Genomic DNA, 26,185 nt, shown 5'->3' on the forward strand with positions numbered 1-26,185 from the left:
ATTCACAGCTGAATTCTACCAGAGGTACAAGGAGGAACTGGTACCATTCCTTCTGAAACTATTCCAATCGATAGAAAAAGAGGGAATCCTCCCTAACACATTTTATGAAGCCAGCATCGTCCTGATACCAAAACCTGGCAGAGACATAACCAAAAAAGAGAATTTCAGACCAATATCCTTGATGAACATTGATGCAAAAATCCTCAATAAAATACTGGCAAACCGAATCCAGCAGCACATCAAAAAGCTTATCCACCATGATCAAGTGGGCTTCATCCCTGGGATGCAAGGCTGGTTCAACATACGCAAATCAATAAATGTAATCCAGCATATAAACAGAACCAAAGACAAAAACCACATGATTATCTCAATAGATGCAGAAAAGGCTTTTGACAAAATTCAACAACCCTTCATGCTAAAAACTCTCAATAAATTAGGTACTGATGGGACGTATCTCAAAATAATAAGAGCTATCTACGACAAACCCACAGCCAATATCATACTGAATGGGCAAAAACTGGAAGCATTCCCTCTGAAAACTGGCACAAGACAGGGATGCCCTCTCTCACCGCTCCTATTCAACATAGTGCTGGAAGTTCTGGCCAGAGCAATCAGGCAGGAGAAGGAAATAAAGGGTATTCAATTAGGAAAAGAGGAAGTCAAATTGCCCCTGTTTGCAGATGACATGATTGTGTATCTAGAAAACCCCATTGTCTCAGCCCAAAATCTCCTTAAGCTGATTAGCAACTTCAGCAAAGTCTCAGGATACAAAATTAATGTTCAAAAATCACAAGCATTCTTGTACACCAATCACAGACAAACAGAGAGCCAAATCATGAGTGAACTCCCATTCACAATTGCTTCAAAGAGAATCAAATACCTAGGAATCCAACTTACAAGGGATGTGAAGGACCTCTTCAAGGAGAACTACAAACCACTGCTCAATGAAATAAAAGAGGATACAAACAAATGGAAGAACATTCCATGCTCATGGGTTGGAAGAATCAATATCGTGAAAATGGCCATCCTGCCCAAGGTAATTTATAGATTCAATGCCATCCCCATCAAGCTACCAATGACTTTCTTCACAGAATTGGAAAAAACTACTTTAAAGTTCATATGGAACCAAAAAAGAGCCCGCATCGCCAAGTCAATCCTAAGCCAAAAGAACAAAGCTGGAGGCATCACGCTACCTGACTTCAAACTATACTACAAGGCTACAGTAACCAAAACAGCATGGTACTGGTACCACAACAGAGACATAGATCAATGGAACAGAACAGAGCCCTCAGAAATGATGCCGCATAGCTACAACTATCTGATCTTTGACAAACCTGACAAAAACAAGAAATGGGGAAAGGATTCCCTATTTAATAAACGGTGCTGGGAAAACTGGCTAGCCATATGTAGAAAGCTGCAACTGGATCCCTTCCTTACACCTTATACAAGAATTAATTCAAGATGGATTAAAGACTTATATGTTAGACCTAAAACCATTAAAATCCTACAAGAAAACCTATTCAGGACGTAGGCGTGGGCAAGGACTTCATGTCTAAAACACCAAAAGCAACGGCAACAAAAGCCAAAATCAACAAATGGGATCTCATTAATCTAAAGAGCTTCTGCACAGCAAAAGAATCTATCATCAGAGTGAACAGGCAACCTACAGAATGGGAGAAAATTTTTGCAACCTACTCATCTGACAAAGGGCTAATATCCAGAATCTACAATGAACTCAAACAAATTTACAAGAAAAAAACAAACAACCCCATCAAAAAGTGGGCAGAGGACATGAACAGACACTTCTCAAAAGAAGACATTTATGCAGCCAAAAAACACATGAAGAAATGCTCCTCATCACTGGCCATCAGAGAAATGCAAATCAAAACCACAGGGAGATACCATCTCACACCAGTTAGAATGGCCATCATTAAAAAGTCAGGAAACAACAGGTGCTGGAGAGGATGTGGAGAAATAGGAACACTTTTACACTGTTGGTGGGACTGTAAACTAGTTCAACCATTGTGGAAGTCAGTGTGGCGATTCCTCAGGGATCTCGAACTAGAAATACCATTTGACCCAGCCATCCCATTACTGGGTATATACCCAAAGGACTATAAATCATGCTGCTATAAAGACACATGCACACGTATGTTTATTGCGGCACTATTCACAATAGCAAAGAGTTGGAACCAACCCAAATGTCCAACAACGATAGACTGGATTAAGAAAATGTGGCACATATACACCATGGAATACTATGCAGCCATAAAAAAATGATGAGTTCGTGTCCTTTGTAGGGACATGGATGAAACTGGAAAACATCATTCTCAGTAAACTATTGCAAGGACAAAAAACCAAACACCGCATGTTCTCACTCATAGGTGGGAATTGAACAATGAGAACTCATGGACACAGGAAGGGGAACATCACACTCCGGGGACTGTTGTGGGGTGGGGGGAGGGGGGAGGGACAGCATTAGGAGATACACCTAATGCTAAATGACGAGTTAATGGGTGCAGGAAATCAACATGGCACATGGATACATATGTAACAAACCTGCACATTGTGCACATGTACCCTAAAACCCTAAAGTATAATAAAAAAAAAAAATGCTAAAAAAAAAAAAAAATCAGATCTCATGAAACTTATTTGCTACCACAAGAACAGTATAGGGGAAACCGCTCCCATTATTCAATTATCTCCCACCGGGTCCCTCCTACAACATGTAGGAATTATGGGAGCTGCAATTCAAGATGAGATTTGGGTGGGAATACAGCCAAACCATATCAAGGATGCGCTCTCTATTCTTCACTTTCCCAGTGACTTATCTAAAAATGATTTCTCCCTTCTATGTGCAAGACTTCCACTCCAGTTTCTTTTCTCCTTATATTATTTGCTTCCAGTTTCTAAAATATCCTTGGGATCACTTTGAGAACATGGGAGGAGAGAAGCAGAGGGCTTCAGGAAATCTGATGAGCATAACTTAGGTTTTATAAGTTCTTGTACAAAGTCAAGAACAGGTGAAATTTCCAGGAAGAATGTAGAAGACACAGTTAATCACGATGTTATCGGGTTGCCTTTAAGTGGGATGCATGGTCTCCCTAGGGGTCATAGGCTGGCTTCTAAAAAGTAACTAATTTTTTTTTTCTGATTATAATCATAATGTGGTTTTATGTGGGAAGAATTCTAAGCCACAGAAAAATATAAGGAAAAACTTGAAAAGTACTCCTAATCTTACCACTCAAAGATAACGTTAGCTGGCTGCAAGGATCTTCAGAATTCTCTAGGCCAGCTGCAGAACTGAAACAACAAAATAGAGCCTTGGGAGATGTTAGCTTCATGTTTTATTTAGAAGTATTAGCAGATAGAAAATTGAGCTCATTAGCATGCTAGCATGTGTGGTGGCTCCATAATGCATCATCTTCGCTAGACCAACTACATTTCCCAAAATTCCCTTTCCTGCATATTTCTAATTAATGTGGGACAGAAGAGAGTTTCCTGTGGGAGATCTGGGCAGATGTGGGCAGCAGCCATGTTGTAGCTCACATAGGTTGGCAATGATCAGTTGCCTCATCTTATTAGGACCAGGGAGCTGCCAGGCCTGTAACTGTTCCACCTTCTCCTGGGTTTTCCTTCAGCTTCTTCAGCTCCTTGGCCATGTGTGTACTTTATGACGAAGGGCCCAGCTTCTGCAGGACATCCATACTGCCAAGGTCAAAAGCAACAATAAGCGACGTGGGGCTCAGTCTGTTCTTGTGGGCTACAATGCATGCTTCTGGTTTCCAGGTTGTTCTTGCTCTCCCTTATTTTACATTTATCCTTCCTTCCCAACTGACTGTCCCATAGATGTCGAGTCCCAGCATCAGATGTGAAGATGAGAGCTTTATAGAGACTGCTTAACCAGCTCCCACAGTTGTATTAGGACAAATCCCTGTAGCAAATCCCTTGTGTGTGTGTGTGTGTGTGTGTGTGTGTGCGCGCGTGCGCACCTTAGTGGTTCTCCTGTGATTGAATCCTGACTTACACAGTTTGAGATGGAAAACTTCTGAAGCACTCCGATTAAATGGTGTATAACTGTGCTGTCCAACGTGGTAGCCATTAGCTACATGTGGCTATTTAACTTTAATTAAAGTTAAACATAATTAGAATTTAGTACCCCAGTCAAGTTTCAAGTGCTCAATACTGTGGTCACATGTGGCTGGTGGCCACTATTTTGGGCAGCACAGATATAGAGCACTTCCATTATTGCAAAAAAAAGTTCTATTAGCACTGGTTTATAGTGATAATTACTAGTATTTACTGAGTTCTCACCATGTGTCAGATGCATTACAGGCATTTATTTTACATGCATTAACTCAGGTGTCCCCGACCTCTAGGCCAGGGATCGATACTAGTCCATGGCCTGTTAGGAACTGGGCCGCATAGCAGGAGGTGAGTGGCAGGTGAGCATTACCACCTGAGCTCTGCCTCCTAGCAGATCAGCATCAGATTCTCCTAGGAGTGTGATCCCTGTTGTGAACTGCGCATGTGAGAGATCTAGGTTCTGCACTCCTTATGAGAATCTAGTGTCTGATGATCTGAGGTACGACAGTTTCATCCTGAAACCATCCCTCCTTCTCCTGTGCCAACTCCTAGTCGGTGGAAAAACTGTCTTCCACCAAACCAGTCCTTGGTGCCAAAAAGGTTGGGGACCGCTGCATTAGCTCATTTAATCTGCTTATAACTATGGAACAGGAAGTGCTACTTTACGTGTAAGGAAACTAAAACACAATAATTAAATGTCTTGTTAACATTTGACCCCAGAGCCTATGGTCTTCACCTATGCCACACTGTGAAGGTCTAGGTGGCCTGGCTTGGCACAAAGGGAGTAGGTGGCTCTGGTGGTGTCTCCTGCCCTCAAATGACTCTCTGCAGTTTGGGCAACAGGCATCTCAGTAGCAACCATAATGGATTCCTCCAGTTTTCTTAGATTATATGAACTTGGGTTCTTATATGATTGCAGCAAAGAATGGATGCCTACCCCACCCCATTCCACCTTCCAATGGCAGAATGAGATGCACCAACAATTCCGGCAAGAAGGGTCCCAGTCAGATGTATGAGTTAAAGCAATGCAAGCTGCTGCAACAAACATGCCCTGAAATCTCAGGGGCTTTAAAAAAATGGAAGTTTATTTTCCATGTATAGTTAAATCAGCAGCCTAGAGTGAACGAGTGGGAGGCCAGGGAAAAGGAACGTCATTCAGGGACCCACATTGACAGACGTACTGCTATCTTCAACATGAAGATTCCAAGTTTGCCCTGGAGAGCACCATCCGGCAGGCAAACAGCGAGAGAGAGAGTGATGGGAATCAGGTGGGAGATTTTTTTTTTTTTTTTTGAGATGGAGTCTCACTCTGTCAGCCAGGCTGGAGTGCAGTGGCACAATCTCAGATCACTGCAACCTCCGCCTCCCAGGTTCAAGCAATTCTCCTGCCTCAGTCTCCCAAGGAGCCAGGATTACAGGCTCGTACCACCACGCCTGGCTAATTTTTGTATTTTTAGTAGAGACAGGGTTTCACCATGTTGGCCAGGCTGGTCTCAAACCCCTGACCTCAGGTGATCCACCCTCCTTGACCTTCCAAAGTGCTGAGATTACAGGTGTGAGCCTGGCTAGGTGGGAGATTTTTAATGGCCAGGCCTAGAGGTGGCACACATCACTTATACCCACATCCATTGGCCAGCACTCAGTTACACGGCCACTTCTAACTACAAGGGAGGTTGGGAAATGTAGCCTAGCTGTGTGCTGAGGAAGAAAAAGTAAAAGCTTTGGTGCCAACCAGTCTCTGCCATGTCAGATTTAATTTGAGCACTGCGAAGTAATTAATGCCCATTAAACTAAGGGTGGGACAAGATTAATGCTAAAATCACTCTCCCCAGCCACCATTTTCTCTCTTGTTCTTTGTCATGATATTGACAAGGTCAAAAGTCAGGCAGTCAGTATGAACCCGAGGAGGAGAAGTCCTTGCCACTTTGAGGCTGAATATGAACAACCCCTTCTTTATGACTCACCCTATCAGCTTTGCTCCTAGCGAATGTTCATATCGTGGTTCTCTGGGACCCTTGAGAGTGGGACTCCCATGTGAGGAACTAGTTCTGTAAACAACTACGTGCTAGTAAAAAACCATTAAGAGGGTTGGAATTAGGCATAGTCCTGCTGCATAGAAATCCTACTTAGTTGGAAAAATTGTATTTTTAAGTTGCCTCTGTTTTGAAGCCACGTTAACCCTTAACCTTCAGAAAATCCTTAGCCAGCCTTTATACATTGGTAGCTCCTGTTCTAATAATGTCTTCTCCTCATATTTTCTTTGGCTTGTCATGAGCTTTGAAAGTTTGATCTGAGATCCCTCACTTTTAATAATCTGTAACTCTGACTCGGTAATCTCCTACATATGAATAAAATGCCTGTGTTCATTTATTTCTAATGAATAAATGAACATGCCTGCTGAGCCAAGCCTTAAATGTGATTAAGGAGACTGACTTGGGTTCAGATCCTGGCTCTGCCTTGAGTAAGTTTCTAACATTTCTCTGCTTGTATTTCCTTATCTGTAAAATGGGAGTGATTTCTTTGAATGAAATTATATTGCATTTATCAAGCATTTTATCACAGTTTCAACAATAAGGTGTAATTATTATTAATTCAGACTATATGATTCTGTGCCCTTGGATAAAGTTTACCATTATATAATAAACTACTTTTTTCACTTAATGCAAACAATGTGGTATCAGTAATTTGCAGAGGGCATTTTAAAAAATCATGAAGATGGTTTCTTCCAGGATTTACATGCACGAGATTTCCATTCTGACTATAAAACATTCTTATCTATTCACTAACACTAGGTTAGTGAGAATGTCTGTTAGAACACTGTGCTCATTGAATTCTAGTTTCCATGGTTTAGGATCATCATAGGAAGGCACCTCCTACAAAGATCATGGGGTTCCATCCCTTCGTATTACACACCAGGAAACTGAAGTTCATAGAAATTCACTTCAGAGGTAAAGGAGACTTGAAGATGACCTAGTGCAATACTGTACGTTTTGCCAAGGTAGTCATTTAGACTGTACTTTCATCATTTCAAAAATTGCTTATTTATCCACAATAGGCTGCACACAAAAAAAATCAGAGTGTGTGGCTGAGGCGGGGTGCGATGACTCACGCCTGTAATCCCAGCGCTTTGGGAGGCCGAGGCAGGTGGATCACTTGAGCCCGGAGTTTGAGACTAGCCTGGGCAACATGAAGAGACTTCATCGCTACTAAACATGTTAAAATTAGCTGGGTGTGGTGGTGCGTGCCTATAGTCCAAGCTACTTGGGAGGCTGAGGTGGGAGGTGCGCTTGAGCCCAGGTATTAGAGACTGCAGTGAGCTATGATTGCACCACTGCATTCCAGCCTGGTGACAGAGCAAGACCCTGTCTCTAAAAAATAAAAATAAAAATAGAGTATAATGTTTGCACCGTTTGGGATTATATCAATACTGGTTTTCTACTGCTGATCACAAACACTGGATACTGTCATATATGTTTTTACTCAACACGAAAAATGAGAACAATCTTACTTAAATAAATTGTGTAAAGGCATCTTTTAGGGCTTGGAGTTCACTGTAAGAAAAGAATTACAAAATAGGTCATGGGTGGGGAAAATACCAGATACCAAAATAGTCGAACCCCTTCAGTCTACAAGTGAGGAAACACAAGCTCAGAAATGTGAAGTCATTTGCCAAAGTTTATTCTTTTAATCCCATTTTTGAAGGCCTACTGTGTGCCAGGCACGGGGGTTATAGCAGGGAATAAAACAAAGTCCCTGGCCTCAAAGAGAGTTTACATTCTAGTCATATTATGCAACTCACTCCAAAGTTTTAAAACTCTACTTTGAAAATATCCTGTAACTGAAAACTTCTCACTAATTCAAACCCATCTCCTTCTGCTTGTGTACACCAAAACCTAGAATTTGTTAGACTTCACTGTGAATCCAAATCTGTGTAATATCAAATCATATTTCAAGTTAGGAGCAAGGCAAAAATGTCTACATAATTGAAAGACAACAGAGCTAGGTGTTCAATTCCTGTTCATTCAATTAATCAGATAATTATAAGCAATTCTAATTTACACACTAAAGCAAAATTACTGCCATTTTATATCTTTGTTTATCTCTTCTTTAAATTAAAGAACTCTATGCTGTACTAAATACCATAGCAACATTAGAGTAACTTTTGCTTTATGCTCTGTTCATTTCTAAAAGAAAAGTAACAAAAGGGTATAGGTCACACTGGACACGGATGTTAAAGACTAACACAACTCCCACAAACATCATTGCAAAAGTATCTCTAACTTACCTTGATGTTTTTTACAGCCCTGTGATCTTATAAATGTGAGGCGTCTTGGCAAGATCAATGTGTTTCTTGTTATTTCTTGAACTAAGGACGTACCCGCTATTAAGGTGCATTTCAACAGCGTGTTCTCTTGGAATATCAACTTAAAACCTAATAGGTTAAATCAGCAGAACTGTTGCTTTTATGCCTTAGATCACTCTTTATCTTTATACAGTGCTTTGGGGATATAAATTCATCCCAGGATGAACAAATCATGCAAAGTTGTGTAAAAGCCATTTTCAAGCCAGGCACGGTGGCGGGCACCTGTAATCCCAGCTACTCGGGAGGGCAAGATGGGAGGATGGCTTGAGCCCAGGAGTTCGAGGCTGCAGTGAGCCATGATTGTTGCACCTGTGAATAGGCACTGCATTCCAGCCTGGGCAACACAGTGAGACCCAGGCTCTAAAACAACAACAGCAACAACAAGAAAACCATTTTTAATGCTTCAGGACTAAATATTGGGGAAGTGGTTAAGAACACGAGTTCTAGAATCTCACCACCTCCACTTTCTAGCTGTGTGAATTTGGAAATTACCCAAACCATCCAAGCCAAAAATAAGCACTTCCTGGATCTTGGTACTGTTTCTTTCTGGGTAACCTAGAAAGTCCCTCCATTGCTTTGAGCTTCAGTTTTCTCTTCAGCAAAGTGAGGATAACAAACTTTTCTGCTAACCTCAAGGGGACATGGTGATATGATGTATGCCAAGGTGCTTTGTCAACCGCAAAGACCTACAGGAATGTCCAGTTGTGTTGCTGCTGCTGTTGTTAATCTTTAGTACTAGTACTATGTATGAAGTAGTACCAAAGAATCTGTCTTTAGTACCAGTACTATGTAGTAGTACTAAAGAATCTGTCTTAGTATACACAGTACTGGTACTAAAGGTACTATGAAGAAGGCCAGGCATGGTGGCTCATGCCTGTAATCCCAGCACTTTGGGAGGCCGAGGTAGGCGGACCACCTGAGGTCAAGAGTTTGAGACCAGCCTGGCCAACATGGCAAAACCTCGTCTCTACTAAAAAATTCAAAAATTAGCCAGGCGTGGTGCCGCGAGCCTGTAATCCCAGCTACTTAGGAGGCTGAGGTGGGAGAATTGCTTGAAGCCGGGAGGCGGAGGTTGCAGTGATCCGAGATCGCGCCACTGCACTCCAGCCTGGACAACACAGCGAGACTCTGTCTCAGAAAGATAAATAAATAAATAAATAAATAAATAAATAAATAAATAAGATACCATGAAGAGACACTGGGATTCTTCAATGAAGAGCAAGGCAAGGACAGCAATGACAACTTAGGGATTTGCCAGTCGGCAAGACCCACTTCTAGAGCTTTTATCCATTTTGAAATCAAGAGATTACTGGCTTTGTTATAACTTTAAAAGCCTTTGAAATTGCCTCACGTAATAAATGTAGTTCAAAAAAATATGACTTATAAATTGTTTCCAATTTCACGTTGGGAACTTTGAACAGGAGAACAGCCTTAAAATGGGATTGCAGAGGTGAGTGGTTCTCGGTTCTGCTAGCATCGCTTGGGGTACTTTGAAGAACTCCAATATCCAGGCTGTACCCCCAGACCAATAATGTCAGAATCCCTGGAGGTAGGAGGCAGGTATTCTTTTTTTTTTTTGAGATGGAGTCTCGCTCTGTTGCCCAGGCTGGAGTGCAGTGGTGTGATCTCAGCTCACTGTAACCTCTGCTCCCAGGTTCAAGCAATTCTCCTGCCTCAGGCTCCTGAATAGCTAGGATTACAGGCGCCCACCACCACGCCCAGCTAATTTTTGTATTTTTAGTAGAGACGGGGTTTCACCATGTTGGCCAGGCTGGTCTCAAATTCCTGACCTCAAATGATCCACGCGGCTCGGCCTCCCAAAGTGCTGGGTTTACAGGCGTGAACCACCACACCCGGCCGAGGCAGGTGTTCTTAAATTCCCCCGGGTGATTCCAATGTGCAGCCAAATGTGAGAGCCTGGCATAAATAATCAGCAGCTCAGACATCACCCAAGGATTTCCAGAATGACATAATGTTCGAGGATCCCTGGTATTCCAGGACAATGAATGAGGAATCTGAAGATGGTCCCTACTGGCTGATTGAACTCACAGAATATCAGACTGTGAAAGAATCTTAACGGGGAATCAGTTGAGCCCCTTCCTCATATGGAGGAGGGGAAACACATTCTTCAAGGGTAATCCTAGCCAAGGTACAGCCACCTCACTGACGTCTATGCAGAAGTTTGGAGTAGTCTGCACTGTATCAGAACTGACTGGGTTCGGATGAGCATAGTACTGCTGATGTAAACTGAGGGGGGGCTCGCTTTTTGGAATATCTCTAGGCTTTAGACTAGGGTCACAAATCGAAACCAATTAGACAACCACAGTTTACTGAGTACTCACTATGTGCTAGACAATATGGAGGCTACAAAGAGAGAAAAGATGTCACCATTACTCTCAAGGACCTGAATGATGTCTCTACATACCTGAAAAGATAAAACCTGGAGGAGGATCAGAGTTCAAGATATGATGATGGCCTCCCACAATTCCTAATGGAGTGCCCTGACACATCATTCTGTGTTCAATATGTATTCATTTTAGAGCAAGTTTAAAATTTATAGATACAATTTAGATGTAGAAACAATAGCACCAAAAACACACCAAAAATTCCTGAGCTGCCTTTGATATCTAGGGTGGCTCCCTTTTGTTTCAGAGCCTCCACTCCAGAAATATAGGAAAGAGATCCTTAAGTCTGATGATTTAAGGTAGCTTTGTCTCTTTTGCTCTAAAATGGTCTCTAGTTAACCCAATGACTTGCGAATAAATGCACAATCTTTGTCCGCCCTCCTTTTCCTTCTGGTAGTCAAGATGGCACCTGGGCTGAGAATGGCGTGCTAGTGCCTTTCTGGCAGTAGGGAGAAGGGGCCTGGATCTGTGAGCTCACCCAGTGCTGAGCCCTGAGTTCTCAATGGCCTCTCCAGAGAGCTCCCTCATCCTGTAGGGCTCCTGGGTATCCAACTGGTGTCCACTGCTGAAGGCTGTGTCCAGTGGGCCCATGGTCTGTTCTTCAGAATCCCATCCAGGCCTGGGGGTCCTTCTCCTGCTGATACAGCTCCCTTGAGCTCTCACCACTCAGTGTCTGTCTCAACCTCCATCTGACCCCTGGCCTAGGCTGTCCATGCCATAGTCTTTGCAGCCCTGTCCCCACCCCTGGATCTCATCACAGCTACCCACTAGGAACATGAGGGTACTTTAGAGTCCCTACTCTACCACATGAGAGCTGAGAGAGACTTGGAGGGGACATCATCTCCAAGGGGAATCAGTTTTGCCATTTCATCTCTGCAACTGCCCTGTGCTGACACACAGGGCCCATGAGGAGTCCTTACCTGGAGTTCCAAGTGGAGAGCGGGACACAATGCTCTGCTTTCAGTTTCCCCTGCCACCTATCTATGATAGACTCTCCATCACTCCCCATCACCACTTCCACCTGCTAGGGAAAGAGCCAGGGTCCAACAGACATGGCCTCGTGCCTGGGTGCGGGTAGTGAGATTTGGCAGGGGTCAGAGGGGGTTGTGAGATTGGCTGAGCATCAGATCAGTGCCATGGTAAGCATTTATAACCTCATTTGTACAGACAGGGGATTGAGAGAGAATGAGGAGACCAGGACAGGGTCTGGTATTAGAGGACAAAATGAAACAGAACAGGTTTCCTGCCTCTCAGGAGCATGCAGCCCATTTCCTGCAGCTCTACCGACTTCCTCGCAAGGCAGACCAAGGACTCAGGTGGACACAGCATGAGAGGATAGGAGGAAATCAGACAGCCAGGCCTCTGAGAGGGGAATTATAGAGGGACTCATCGCTGGAAATGCCTGCAGCACAGAAAGATCTAGACCCAGCCCAGAGAGAAAGTTGGGGATTGTAGCTCATGAGATCACCAAACTGGCTCAAATGTGTAATTGTTTCCAAATGAGGAAGACAACTCTGCAAGAATGAAATTATAACCATCTTCCACTATTATGTCATCTGCCCCTCTGGAAAATAGAATAGTTGTATCTAAAAGAAGACTTCCTTCAAAGATTAAAAAAAAAAAAAAAAAGGCATTGGTATCGCCCAGGAGAGCTGGAGGCTGGAGGTGCCAAAACCCATTCTGGTAGACCAAGAATAAGCCCCTCAAATGTTACCAAATCACACAACTGAAAGTGTTAAGGTCCACGGGCTCTCTCTGTTGGCGCCAAGAGCTACTGAGTCACCTCTCAGGCTTCCAGGGTGAAGCTACTGTGTTTACGGTCCAGATCTCCCAGAGCCCTGGGTTGGGGGAGCTGCTGCTCTCTAACAGCTCACCCCAGGCTCCCTCTCCACTCCCCCAGCCCTGCGCCTCAGTGACATGCTCATTCAGTGCCCAGACACTTACTGAGGGTGCCCTGGGCAGCCTGGTGTCATGTGAGTAGTACAGGCTACAGATTCCGATGGGGAATCTTCCTAGCTGTGGGACCTCTAGGCAAATGCCTTCATTTGTTTGACAGTTTCTTCATCTGTAAACCGAGATGAAAACTACCCACCGGAAAGAGGTTTAGTAAGGATTAAATGAGATAACGTGCGTAAAGCACCTGGAAGAGTGGCCCTGAGCAGGCTCTCAGTGCCCATCAGCTTCCCTCCCGTGAGTTCGCCACCCGGCTCGCCAACCCTTTGTCTGGCACTGACTGCACACTGCAAGGACTCATGTTACAAAGGAAGCCCGTAATGAGTGTGACACAAAGTGATGTCCCCAGGTACGGATGGATAAACAGAAGCAAGCACTGGGGAGGGGGGTTTAATTCTTCTGAGGTCAGGGCAGGTTTTCTAGAGGTAGTAAGATTTGGCCTCAACTTTGGAAGGGGAGTTTCCCAATGGGGAGAGTCCCCGGAAGCAGAGTGGGGGAATATGCAAGTGAGACAGACAAGGGGGTGAATCCGGAAATGGGCACATTCATGAGCAGATGAGTATTATGGGGTACAATGCAACTGGGGAACTCTGGGAGAGGACATAGAACACACCTGAGTGTGGTCCCACCAAGGGACAAGGAATCTGGCATATTTAAATACCAACTCCCATTACTCACTGTTTGGGGGTGTTATCTCCCTGGCACTTCTGGTTTGTCCCGCACATGGGCCAAGCACACTCGCATGGACATAGATGATTCTCAGGGAGACGTGAAAGCCGTCAGCATCCACAGGAACTGTCTGCAGGTGACCCCTGGGGTGGGCCAAGGGGATATGGGCAGGGCACCAACAGCATCTGCTATAGGTGGCTTAGCATCGAATTAGACTAATCCACAGATCTGGCCACAGGCCATATGTGAGCGCCCTATAGCGCTGACTCATACTTTAAGACTTATAGTTTGTATTGTTCTCATGCGTCATAGTCATGGCCCTCCAACTGCAGTGTAAATTCCCTGGAGTCAGAGACGATGTTCTCAGCAGCCAGTACTGCTGGGCACACAGCAGGCAATCATTATCGCACAATTGATAACCCAATGGAGAAGTGGCAGGTCAGTCCCCTTGGCCTTCAGAAACCAGGCCCGAGCCATCCTGAACTAAAAGAACCCCTGCCCCAGTCCAAAGCTATTGGGGGAGGTGGTGCCTATGAACCACCTGGGTGATCCAGAACAACACTGATTCTCACAATTTTGGATTCCATCTTTATTTTTAATCTACAGATTCACAACTACCAAGCAACTGAGCCTAGCATAGCAGAGAGGTTAAGAATGTGAAAAGGCACCATAGTATAGAGGTCCAGCATACAAGCTTTGGAGCCAGATGGCCTGAATTTGAATTGTAACTCTGCAACCTCTTAATTATTTGACCGAAGGCAAGTTGCTTACCTCCTCTGTGCCTCAATTTCCTCACCTGTAAAATAAGCTGATAATAGTGCCTTTTTCAAGGGATTATAGAGTGGGCTTTAAATGAATTAGCCATTTGTAAGGGCTTAGAACAGTGGCTGGCACATGGTGAGTGCTATAAAGGTGATTATTCAGTAATATTAGCAGGGTGTGGTTGCTCACATCTGTAATCCCAGAACTTTGGGAAGCAAGGTGGCAGCATCACTTGAGCCCAGGAATTCGAGACCATTCTGGGCAATATAGTGAGACCCCATCTCTAAAAAAAATTTAAAAAATTAGTTGGGTGTGGTGGTGTCACCTGCAGTCCCAGCTACTCCAGAGACTGAGGTGGAAGGAACACTTGAGCCCGGGAGGTTGAGGCTGCAGTGAGCTGAGGTTGTGCACTCAAGTCTGGGCAACAAGAAGATCCTGTCTCCAAAAAAAAAAAAAAAAAAAAAGGAAAGAAAAGAAAGAAAAAGAAAAAAACAAAAACAAAATAAATAAATAACATGAATAAATACTCTTACTGGGCGTTCTGAGAGACAGGTGATGCCAATGCTACTTGTCTGCCACACTTTGGGAACCACTGCTTTAAGAAATCAATTCATCAGAGATCTGGAGCAAGAAATGCAGTCAGCTGCCTTAAGTGATCACTCAGCTTTTCCCTACTTAGGTTTGTTTCAGAGCCATGCACTTTCCTATTTACCTGCCCCTGTTGTTGGCATTTTAAAACATAATTTTTCAAAAAGACATATTGCTAACAAACAGCTTTCATTTGGATGAATTTTTTCCCTTGTGTTCCACTTTCCTGCCTCATCTACCCCTGTGGTGGAAAAAGCACCGAAACGTTGAGACTTAAGATCTAGTATCTAGTCTGGGCTCCGCCACTTCCTAACCAATAACCTCCCTGGGGACATTTACTCATCAGTAAAGTGGGGACTCTTGAGTTTTGCCCTGCCAAGCCCACAGTAATGTTTCAGTGCCCTAAGGAGATGGTGCGTGTGAGAATAGATTTTGTTTTATTTTTTGTTTGAGAGTCTCGCTCTGTCACCCAGGCTGGAGTACAGTGGCACGATCTCGGCTCACTGTAGCCTTGACCTCCTAGGCTCAAGCGATCCTCCCACCTCTGCCTCCTAAGTAGCTAGGACTACAGGCATGCCACCGCCCGGCTATTTTTTTTTTGGTAGAGACAGTGTCTCGCCATGTTGCCCAGGCTGATCTGGAACTCCTGGGCTCAAACGATCCACCCACCTTGGCCTCCCAAAGTGCTAGGATTACAGGCATGAGCCACCTCACTGGCCCATAGTTTAGATGAACATCACATGGTCACAACAACAGAATTTGTATCCCATGATATATATATATCATGGGATACAAATTCTGTTGATATATATATAGATCTCATGGGATATATATATAACTGAAAGTGTTAAGGTCCACTTAACACTTTCATATATATATGAGATATATATATATATATCTCATGGGGTCCAAGGTATGTTGATATATATATATATATCAGGAAGAGATTTCTCTCCCCATTGCTGTCTTCTACCAGTTGTGTAGGCAGTGGTTCTCAAAGTGCTGTCCCTAGACTATACCATCAGCATCACCTGGGAGCTTGTGAGCGCTGTCAATTCCTCAGTCCCACCCCAGACCCACTGAAGCACAAATTCTGGGGGTGTGGCCCAGTGAACCGTACCTCCATAAGCCCTCCAGGGGATTCTGATGCATGCTCAAGTTTGAGAACTTGGTTTTGTGGTTACAAGCACAAAATCTAGAGGCTGACTACTGGGTTCAAATCCCAGCTCTGCCGCTTCTTAAGGGCTTACAGCCTTGGGCAAGTTACTTACCTCTCTGAGCCTCAGCTTCCTGATCTGGAAAATGGGAATACAACTAGGATCTCCCCTTCCTAGACTGGATTGAGAAGATTAAGGGAGTGGATGTGTATTAAGCATGTAGGAACCTGGTATGTTGTAAGCCTTCAGAATACATCTAGTCCTTATCATTTATTTTCTTTTCTTTCTTTCTTTATTTTTTTTGGAGACAGAGTCTCGCTCTGTCACCCAGGCTGGAGTGCAATGGCATGATGTCGGCTCACTGCAACCTCCACTCCCGGGTTCAAACAATTCTCCTGCCTCAGCCTCCCGAGTAGCTGGGATTATAGGCGTGCACCACCAAGCCCGGCTAATTTTTTGCATTTTTAGTAGAGACAGGGCTTTGCCATGTTGGCCAGGCTGGTCTCAAACTCCTGACCTCAGGTGATTCACTCGCCTCGGCCTCCCAAAGTGCTGGGATTACAGGCGTGAGCTACCACACCCGGCCATTATTTCTTTTTTTTAAAGAATGGCGGCTTTTTGACAACGTGCCCCAGTACCTACTTTTTAAAGGATTGCCGATTGTGTTATAGCTTGTTGAGAAGTTTTCCATTTAGTCTGTGTATTTGTATGCGTGTTTTGTTTGTATGTTTTGTTGTTCGCTGCTAGTAGATTTTTATCTTATGCAATAAAGATTCCTTGGTCCTGCCACCCACTTCTGAATAAGAAAGGTGTTTTGTTGTGTGTCCTTGATGTCTTCTTAAGTATCAATCATTTCCTAGTCCCATTCCTAATGAGGATTCTTTTTTTTTTTTTTTTTGAGACAGGGTTGTACTCTGCCACCCAAGCTGGACTGCAGTGGTATGGTCACTGTTTACTGTAACCTCTGCCTCCTGGGCTCAAGAGATCCTCCCATCTCAGCCTCCTGAGTAGCTGGGAATACAGACGCCCGCAACCATGCCCGGCTAATTTTTCATGGTATTTCATTTTTGTAGAGATGGGGTCTCACTATGTTGCTCAGGCTTGTCTTGGATTCCTGGGTTCAAATGATCCTCCCTCCTCAGCCTCCCAAAGTGCTGGGATTACATGTGTGAACCTCCTAATGAGGATTCTTTACACTTGCCTTTGGCAGTTGTGCCCACAGAAGTTGCAGGCCCAGCATCGCTGGTCTTTCAACTGCCTTTCTCAGATATCTTTTCTTCTTGTTCCATGAACTTCTAAAGATCCCCCTTTCTGAAAATACCAGGCTGCTTCATTTGTCTGATTCTCTACTGCCTTTAAATTTCCATATGGTCGTACCTTCAAGTAGATACATTTAAAAACAAGTAAACACCAGAAATAAACCCTCATCTATATGGTCACTTTGAGGCACGAAAATAGGGTCTGGAGGCAGGGAACGTAAGGCCGATTCACACTTCAGCTATGACAGGAAATATCCTCACCATAGGGTGTACGCTGAGTAAATGACTTTGCAACTTTACTTCATCCTCTTCATTTACATAGGGCATACACCAAGTAACCAATGGAAACTCCCACAAATTCTGTAACAGGGACTTTGAGCCCCTGTGCTCGGGTCACTCCCATACTGTGGAGTGTACTTTCATTTTCAATAAATCTCTTCATTCCTTCCTTGCTTTGTTAGTGCGTTTTGTCCAATTATTTGTTCAAGACGCCAAAAACCTAGACACCCTCCACTGGTAACAAAGTGATTTTTGACAAAGGTGCCAAGACCATTCAATGGCAAAAAGGCAGTCCTTTCAAGAAATGCGGCTGGAAAGCGATATCCACATGCACGAGAGTGAAGTTAGACCATTACCTTACACCGTATACAAAAATGAACTCTAAATCGATCAAAGGACCTAAACATAAGAGCTAAAACTATAAAATTCTCGGAAGAAAATATAGGGGAAAGTCTTCATGATATTGGATTTGGCAATGATTTCTTTGATATAACACCAAAGCATAGACAACAAAAGCAAAAATAAATAGACTACACTAAAATTAAAAGAATTTATGCATGAAATGATACTATTAAGAAAGTGGAAGAAACACCCCACAGAATGGGAGAAAATATTTGCAAGTTATATATCTGATAAGGGATTAATATCCAGAATACACAAAGAACTCCAAAACTCAACACCAACAAAAACAACCCAATTCAAAACTGAGCAAAGGACTTGAATAGACACTTCTCTAAAGAAGATATACAAGTGGCCAATAAGCACATGAAAAGATGCTCAATATCACTAACCATTAAGGAAATGCAAATCAAAGCCACAGTAAGATACCACTTCACACCCATTGCCAAAACAACAGGAAAATACAAGCATTGTCAAGAACGGGAGACACTGGAATTCTTGTGCCTTGCTTGTAGGAATGTAAAATGATACAGCCACTGTGGAAAACAGTTTAGCAGTTTCTCAAGATGTTCAACACAGGGTTATATGATCCAGCGATTCCCTCCTAGGTATATACCCCAAAGAAATGAAAGCAGGGACTCAAATAGTGATTTGTACACCCATGTTCATAGTAGCATCATTCACAACAGCCGAAAGGGGGAAACGACCCAAATGCCCATCAATGGATGAATGAATAGACAAAATGGGGTCAATGCATACAGTGAAACATTAGCCGTTAAAAAGAATGAAATTCTGATACATGCTGCAACGTGGGTGAACCTTGAAAACATCCTAAGTGAAATAAGCCAGGCACAAAAGGACAAATATTGTATGATTCCACTTATCTAAGGTACTTGCAATAGGCAAATACATAGAAAGAAAAGCAACAGAGGTTACCAGGAAGGGGTGGGGGGGGGGGGAGGAAATTGGGAGTTATTGTTTAATGGATATAGCGTTTCCATTTGGGATGATGAAAACGTTTTAGAAATGGATAGCAGTGACAGTTACACAAAATTGCGAATGTACTTAATGCCAATGAACTGTATACTTAAAAATGGTTAAAATGATAAATATTATGTTATTTTACCACAGTAAAAAAAATCCTAAATAACAAAAAAATACACACATGCAGATAAACAGAAAAAAAAAAAAGAAGAAAAACAGACACATTACCTTCCAGGGATGTTACCAGAACGACATGAAGACAAATGATGACAAGGAATATCTTGAACGTCAGTAAAACTTCTTCAGTTCTGCCAACATGGCCACACTGCCTGCCAGAGAAAACCATCCTGGAATAAAGTAAGGAGAAGACAGATCATCACAGCTGCCATAATCACAACACAGCAATACCTCAAATGTCATTCCTCAACCAAGGCAACCTGTGATCCTGTGCACTTCAAATTGCTATGGTTCCAGAGAATCAGAAACGCCAGTTGGGCACTGGTGACAACAAGCAAAACCCATGTTATGGGAGGGTTGCCCAGTAGGATGTTATACTTAGAAGCAAGGTAGTCTATGTGGATTTATGGAAAACATCAAGACATGCAAAATAACAAGAGAAGAAATAAAAAACACAAAATGTTACATCATTATTACCACTACACAGAATCTTTTCAATAATTATCCTTCTCTATGTCATTTTTCCTTAAAAAAAAACAAAAACTTTTTTTAAAGAGATAGGGTCTCGCTATGTAGCCCAGGCTGGAGTGCAATGGCTGTTCACAGGTGTGATCATAGTATACTGTGGCTTCAAGCAATCCTCCTGCCTCAGGCAGCACCACTGTGCCCAGCTCCTAGTCATGTTTTTGTTTGTTTGTTTTTTGTTTTTCTTGAGATGGAGTTTCGCTCTTCTATGTTTTATACTGTAAAAGGATAAGTGATATGGACAGGAGGCAGGGAAATATCGGGTAGAAGAGTGTGGTCCTAGACAAGGGCCACACCCTCAAGCCTGGACCCACAGCCCAAAGTGAGAACATGCATTCCTGTTTCCCTGCCCGAATGTTGCCTTTTCCAAAACCACCCTGGCCTGCCCTGCCCCCCAATCCTGTACCCATAAAAATCCCAGGCCCCACTGGCAGAGTGGCAGAGGAGAGAAAAGAAGTAGCCGGACGTTGGAGAGGAGCAGCTTGCCTTCAGAGGGATGGCTTGACAGTGGGACTTCAGAGGAGTTCAGCCGCAGATGGCCGAACTCCAGGGGAAGACCACCTTCCCACTCCATCCCCTTTCCAGCTACCCATCCCACTGAGAGCCACTTTCATCAGCAATAAAATCCTCTGCATTCACCACCCTCCAATTTGTTCTTACAACTTCATTCCTCCTGGATGCCAGACAAAGACCTTGGTGCGGGTGCAAGAGGCTGTCACATTGACCCTCCGCTGAGCTGTTTAACACTTACACTGTCCAAGGATGGCAATGCTAAAAGAATGCGCTGTAACACATGCCCTCTGGGGCTTGGGGGGTCGCGGGCAACCTGTAGACGCTGCTGTGGGCCTGCACAGAGTCCTGCTCCTGCTGGTTGCCCAGAAGCACTCAACCTGGCCTCTGTACCCACTCACCCGCGTGCTCCCCCTCCCACGAGGGGTTGAGAGCTGTGGGCTGAGTAAGTGAGCCACTCCTTCATGAGTCCCACAAAGGGGTCAAGGGAACTATACAGTTTCATCAGTACATCGCATTTCCTTTTTTTTTTTTTTTTTTTTTTTTTTGAGACGGAGTCTTGCTCTGTCACCCAGGCTGGAGTGCAGTGGTGCGATCTCGGCTCACTGCAAGCTCCGCCTCCCGGGTTCACGCCATTCTCCTGCTTCAGCCTCTCCGAGTAGCTGGGACTACAGGCGCCCGCCACCACGCCCGGCTAATTTTTTGTATTTTTAGTAGAGACGGGGTTTCACCGTGGTCTCGATCTCCTGACCTCGTGATCCGCCCGCCTCAGCCTCCCAAAGTGCTGGGATTACAGGCGTGAGCCACCGCGCCCGGCCACATTGCATTTCCTTTTTGTTGCATATTATTTTATCATCATTGCTTGCATTTTAGTAGTTTATATCAGAATTGAATTTAAAAGCCTCATTTACCATTCATTCATTTATTCATTCAGCAAATATTTATTGAGGGCCAATATGTACCAGATGAGATGTGAGGGCTGAATAGGAGTGAACTAGATGAAATGCACGTGCCGGAGGTGGGGCAGGGGCTAGGGGAGAGTTGAGCACACAGAAAGAATGGCAAATGCTAAGACTGTGTCTGATCCTCTCATGTCTGGGAGTTGGCCAACATTACCCCATGACGGACAGTCAGCACTAGGAGCGGAGGCTGGCGTGGGGTGCTGAGAAAGGAATCACTCATGGGCACAGGCACAAGCAAGGGGGTGGCGAGAGCCAACTGGGCAGGCTCCCTCTACACAGCCAGAGGGAAGTGGCTGGGACAAACCAGGCTGTGTGTCCTCAGCTAGCAGAGCTCTCAGCCAAGGGCACTCATTAATCCAGCCACCACTTGCAGCCTCTGCAAGCCCTAGAATGAGTGTGAATACAAAGTGGTGAAGACTAAAGAGCATGAGTTCAAAGGTCCCAGCTCGGCCACATAATATCTGAGTGACTATGGACAAGTTATTTCCAACGGTCATGTTTCCCCATCTAGCAAATTGAGATAACAGCACCCACCTGATAGTGCTGTTGCGGTGAGTAAACAAATCTTTGCACAGTGGCTGGCACTGGGAATGCACTGTAAATGTTAGCTGTACTCTTCATTCACTCATTCATTCATTCATTCATTCAACAAATATCTATTTTGCACCTAGTATGTGCAGGATCAGGCAGTGCTGGGATTAAGGGGTGGAGGGCATGGAAAGAAGGGGGATATATAAGCCAGAGTTTCTGTCTCAAGGTAAAGCTGGCAATCTTTAAGAATTCTGTAATTGAATACTCATAACCAGCACTAGGAGAGTGATTCTTTCCTTGACCTGACATGATGATGTTTTAGACCAGGAGGTGAATCTTTCTCCTTCAAAAGAGGGCTTGCATATCTTAAATTAATAAATTGTATTATGGTATTATGTATTAATGCTAGAATATGTTAATCAATTATAAAAAGCCTCTAATTTCTCCCTCCTCTTTTAACCTCTCTCTGGGCATAATGGCATGTTATTGATCTTCCCAAAGGAGTCACTCAAATGAGGATGTTAACACAGTTGTGCAAAGATGTATCGATGTCTCTCTGGAGGAAAGATCTAAGTGTCTGCTACAGCTATACAAAACAATCTCAGTGCAGCTCAGAAATATAATGTTTGCCAAGGAAACCAGAGACAAAAGAGTGCTTATTGTACATAATTCCATTCAAGAGAAACCAAAGCAGAAAAAACTAATCGATGTGGTGAGAAGTCAGGAGAAGGGTTATCCTTGAAAGGGAGGGAGTTATAACAATATTGGATGTGGGCACAAGGGAGGCTTCTGAGGTACCGAGAATATTCTGTGTGCCAATTACATGGGTGTGTTCAGTTCACGAAATTCACTGAGTTGTACACTTATATGTATGCCATAAGTTTCAATAAAAAGTTTAAAAATTAACATTTTTTTGAGTTTTTGAACCCTGTCCTCCCTCCAAAAGCACTGCTTTAAAAAAAAAAAAAAATGAAGGCATTATTGAGTGAACTACAATGCCACAGAGAATGCTCTCCTCTACAAATGCCTTAGGCTTGACTGTACCTGAAACTGGTGGAGTTGACTTAGATTTAATTTACAAGTATTTAAGTGTAGCCTGGGGAGACACTAGCAGAGTGGTTTATTTCTGGAAAGGAACTCAGAAATCACCTATCCTTGAACCCTCATTCTACAGATGAAAGAGGCCCCATCATTGCAAGCTTGTCCAACCCTGGCCCCCAGGTCACATGTGGCCCAGGATGGTTTTGAATGTGGCCCAACACAAATTCGTAAACTTTCTTAAAACATTATGAGTTTTTTTGCAATTTTTTTTTTTTAGCTCATCAGCTATCAATAGCGTTAGTGTATTTTATGTGCGGCCCATGACCATTCTTCTTCCAATGTGGCCCAGAGAAGCCAAAAGGACACCCTTGCAAGTCTAAGGGATGGGTCAAGGTCATTCAGCTATTTGGCAGAACCCTTACTCTTTCTACCAGAACACAATGCCAGCCTCCTGAGACTTTGTCTCCTTGTAAGTAAAATGTTTTGAGTCCATCAGGTGAAAGACATCAAGTTCAAAATGTTATTATACAATTTAAAAATGTCTACAGACTCATTCTTGAGCTTTGCTAACTCATAGGGCAGGACCTAAGTGGTGTACAAGATATGATCAAAGGTAAATTTGTGTACTCAGTGACTCGGTGTACATACACAGTGAGTGACTACTATGTGCTGTAACTGAGACCTCTGAACAAAATAAACTGCCTTTTCACTAAAGGCAGGATCTACTCAACTTCCAAATGCAGGTAGGAAAGGCCAGAATGAAAGATGACCCCAGCAATCATCTTGAAAAAAAATATAGATCAAGAATTTAATGCAGACTGCTTTCAGTTGTCAGATCTGGAACACGTTTCCTCAAGGCTGAACATATGTTTTTGGAGAAGTTTTATGGTATTTGAAATAATGTAGCTCCTACTGCCTTCTGCATAAACTGAGAACGTCCTATTAGGTCATAAAGTCTCTAGGATCACTAATCAAAGGGAAATCTGTGAAGGTTGAAACCTTCAGTCATTGCACATCAAAGCCATTTTTCTCTTTTTCAGCTGGAACATTGATATAGTTTGGATACTTGTCCCCATCCAAATCTCATGTTGAATGTTGGAGGTGTGAGCTGGTGGGAGGTGTTGGATCATGGGGGATCCTTCATGAATAGCTTGGGCCATCCCCTTGGTGGTAAGTGAGCCCCAGAAGCAAATGCCACTATGCTTCTTGCACAGCGTGCAGAACCAGGAGCCAATTAAACCCCTTTTCTTATAAATGACCCAGTCTCAGGGATTTCTTTACAGCAATGCAAGAACAGCCTAACACAAACATCTATTCATCTTCTGGTGCAGTCTGGGTTAGCTCAATGCTATCCAGGTCATCAACAAAGAGGATTTGAATAGCCACTGGTTCTTAGCAAATTTTTAAGGTGCTAAGGATGGCTAGGAAGATAGCAACAATTACAGAGAAAACTATTTGGTAGCATTTAAACAGTGAAACATAGACCTTGACACTAGATTAAAGATGATCCCCAATCCATCTTTATCCAGGGCCCCCTTTCAGGTTGTGAACTCTGATATAAGTGGCAACCTCCCTCTAGAGTTGTACAGTGCATGAACTACATGACTATATGCTGTGGTGCTTCCACTCTAAAAACTCGTTCTAGAGCTCTTCAATTTCATTAAATAGTATCAGTATCATATTTTTGAAATATATATCATCAGTGCAACCTGTTATGGCAATAAATGATAAATCTGTCTTTAGATATAGAATAATCAAAGAATAATATTAGAAAGGGAGAAATAGCTTGATACCACCATAGGGCAGGTCTGTGTGAGGGTTATTCTCTGTTATCTCTGGTTAACTGGCATACTTTGATTAAACCATAGCTACTATGATATGGACAATGATCAATATTTTTGACCTGAGTTATAAGAGGTATGATAATTGTTCCCTAAGTCTTCTAGAAAACTCTATGCTTTTGAGACATTTATACGGAGTCATATATGTTGGCTTACAAGACCACCACAAGGGGAAATGTAAAAAGAGAAGGACTGCAGGGGTTCTCAGTGTGGATAAAGCGAGAACAAAAAGTGAAAAAGCAATTGATTTGGATTGTTCAATTCTCAAAGAAGTCAGAAAAAGAATCAGGAAACTAGTAAGAAAAGCATAATTAAATTTCTATTTGAACACTGCTCAGTGACTTCGATACAGGAAATATCTCAGGGAAAAAAAAAATGTCTTCAGTGTTCCAGGAATATGTTGGGTTAGGTTAGTTAGATCAAACCTTGGGCTGAAGACAATTAAAAATCATGAATAAAATGCTAAAAGCATTTTCTTTTATTATTATTATTATTTATTTTTTGACACAGGGTCTCATTCTGTCACCCAGGCTGGAGAGCAGTGGCATGATCATGGTTCACTGCGGCCTTGACCTCGTGGGCTCAATTGATCCTCCTGCCTCAGCCTCCTGAGTAGCTGAGACTACAGGCATGTACCACCATGCCTGGCTAATTTTTTTACTTTTTGTAGAGATGAAGTTTCACCATGTTGCCTAGGCTGGTATTGAACTCCTGGTCTCAAACTCCTGGGCCTCAGCCTCCCAAAGTGCTGGGATTACAGGAGTGAGCCACCGCACCCAGCGCATTTTCTTTCTTCTTCTTCTTCTTTTTTTTTTTTTTTGTTTGTTTGAGGCGGAGTCTTGCTCTGTCTCCCAGGCTGGAGGGCAGTGGCATGATCTCGGCTCACTGCAACCTCCGCCTCCTGGGTTCAAGCGATTCTCCTGTCTCAGCCTCCTGAGTAGCTAGGATTACAGGCGCCTGCCACCACACCCAGCTAATTTTTTCTATTTTTAGTAGAGATGGGGTTTCACCATGTTGGCCAGGCTAGTCTCGAACTCCTGACCTCAGTTGATCCACTCGGCTCGGCCTCCCAAAGTGCCGGGATTACAGGCGTGAGCCACCGTGCCCGGCTGCGCATTTTCTTAAACATATCAGAGAGCTGGCAAGATAGAAAGGAATTGCCAGGCCAAAGGTGAAACTCAAGCAGGAACCCAGGTAAGGTAAGCAACGAAGCCCACTTATACCTGTGGGTATGGGCCTAATGAGGCAAACCTGAGTTTCAAATATGACATATGAAAGAAAAGTTCAGAGACATGGAGAAAAGAAATACAATGTCTAACATACATTTAAACAAAATTCAAAGAGAGAATCAGTGCTTGGAGTGATAATGACTAAGTGCCTCCAAATGAGTGAAAAACACCAATCCTCAGATTTAAGGAGCCCAAAGAATCTCAATCACAAGAAATAAAAAGAGATCTACACCTAGATACATCATAGTGAAAATGAAAAAAACAAAAACAAAAACAGGAACATCTGAAAAATTGTCAGAAAAACAAGACAGATAACCTTCAAAGGAGCAGCTGTTAGGCCGGGCATGCAGTGGCTCATGCCTGTAATCCCAGCACTTTGGGAGGCCGAGGCGGGTGGATCACTTGAGGCCAGGAGTTCGAGGTCAGCCTGGCCAATGAGGCGGAACCCCCGTCTCTACCAAAAAT

At 43.4% G+C, this 26,185-nt stretch overlaps 1 protein-coding gene across 22 annotated transcripts in view; it reads right to left on the reverse strand.

Moving 5' to 3' along the window:
• The window catches only part of ADGRG2 (adhesion G protein-coupled receptor G2), a 142,327-nt gene that overhangs the window by 68,430 nt on the left and 47,712 nt on the right, over positions 1-26,185 (reverse strand). For all 22 annotated transcript variants that reach the window (XM_055269349.2, XM_055269347.2, XM_055269345.2 and 19 more), the window contains one exon: positions 19,133-19,251. In XM_055269349.2, the coding sequence (XP_055125324.1) occupies positions 19,133-19,250 (118 nt within the window). In that variant the 5' untranslated portion in view covers position 19,251. The remainder of the gene's footprint in view (positions 1-19,132; positions 19,252-26,185) is intronic.

The sequence above is a fragment of the Symphalangus syndactylus genome, chromosome X (assembly GCF_028878055.3).
Source record: "Symphalangus syndactylus isolate Jambi chromosome X, NHGRI_mSymSyn1-v2.1_pri, whole genome shotgun sequence".
Lineage (NCBI taxonomy): Eukaryota > Metazoa > Chordata > Mammalia > Primates > Hylobatidae > Symphalangus > Symphalangus syndactylus.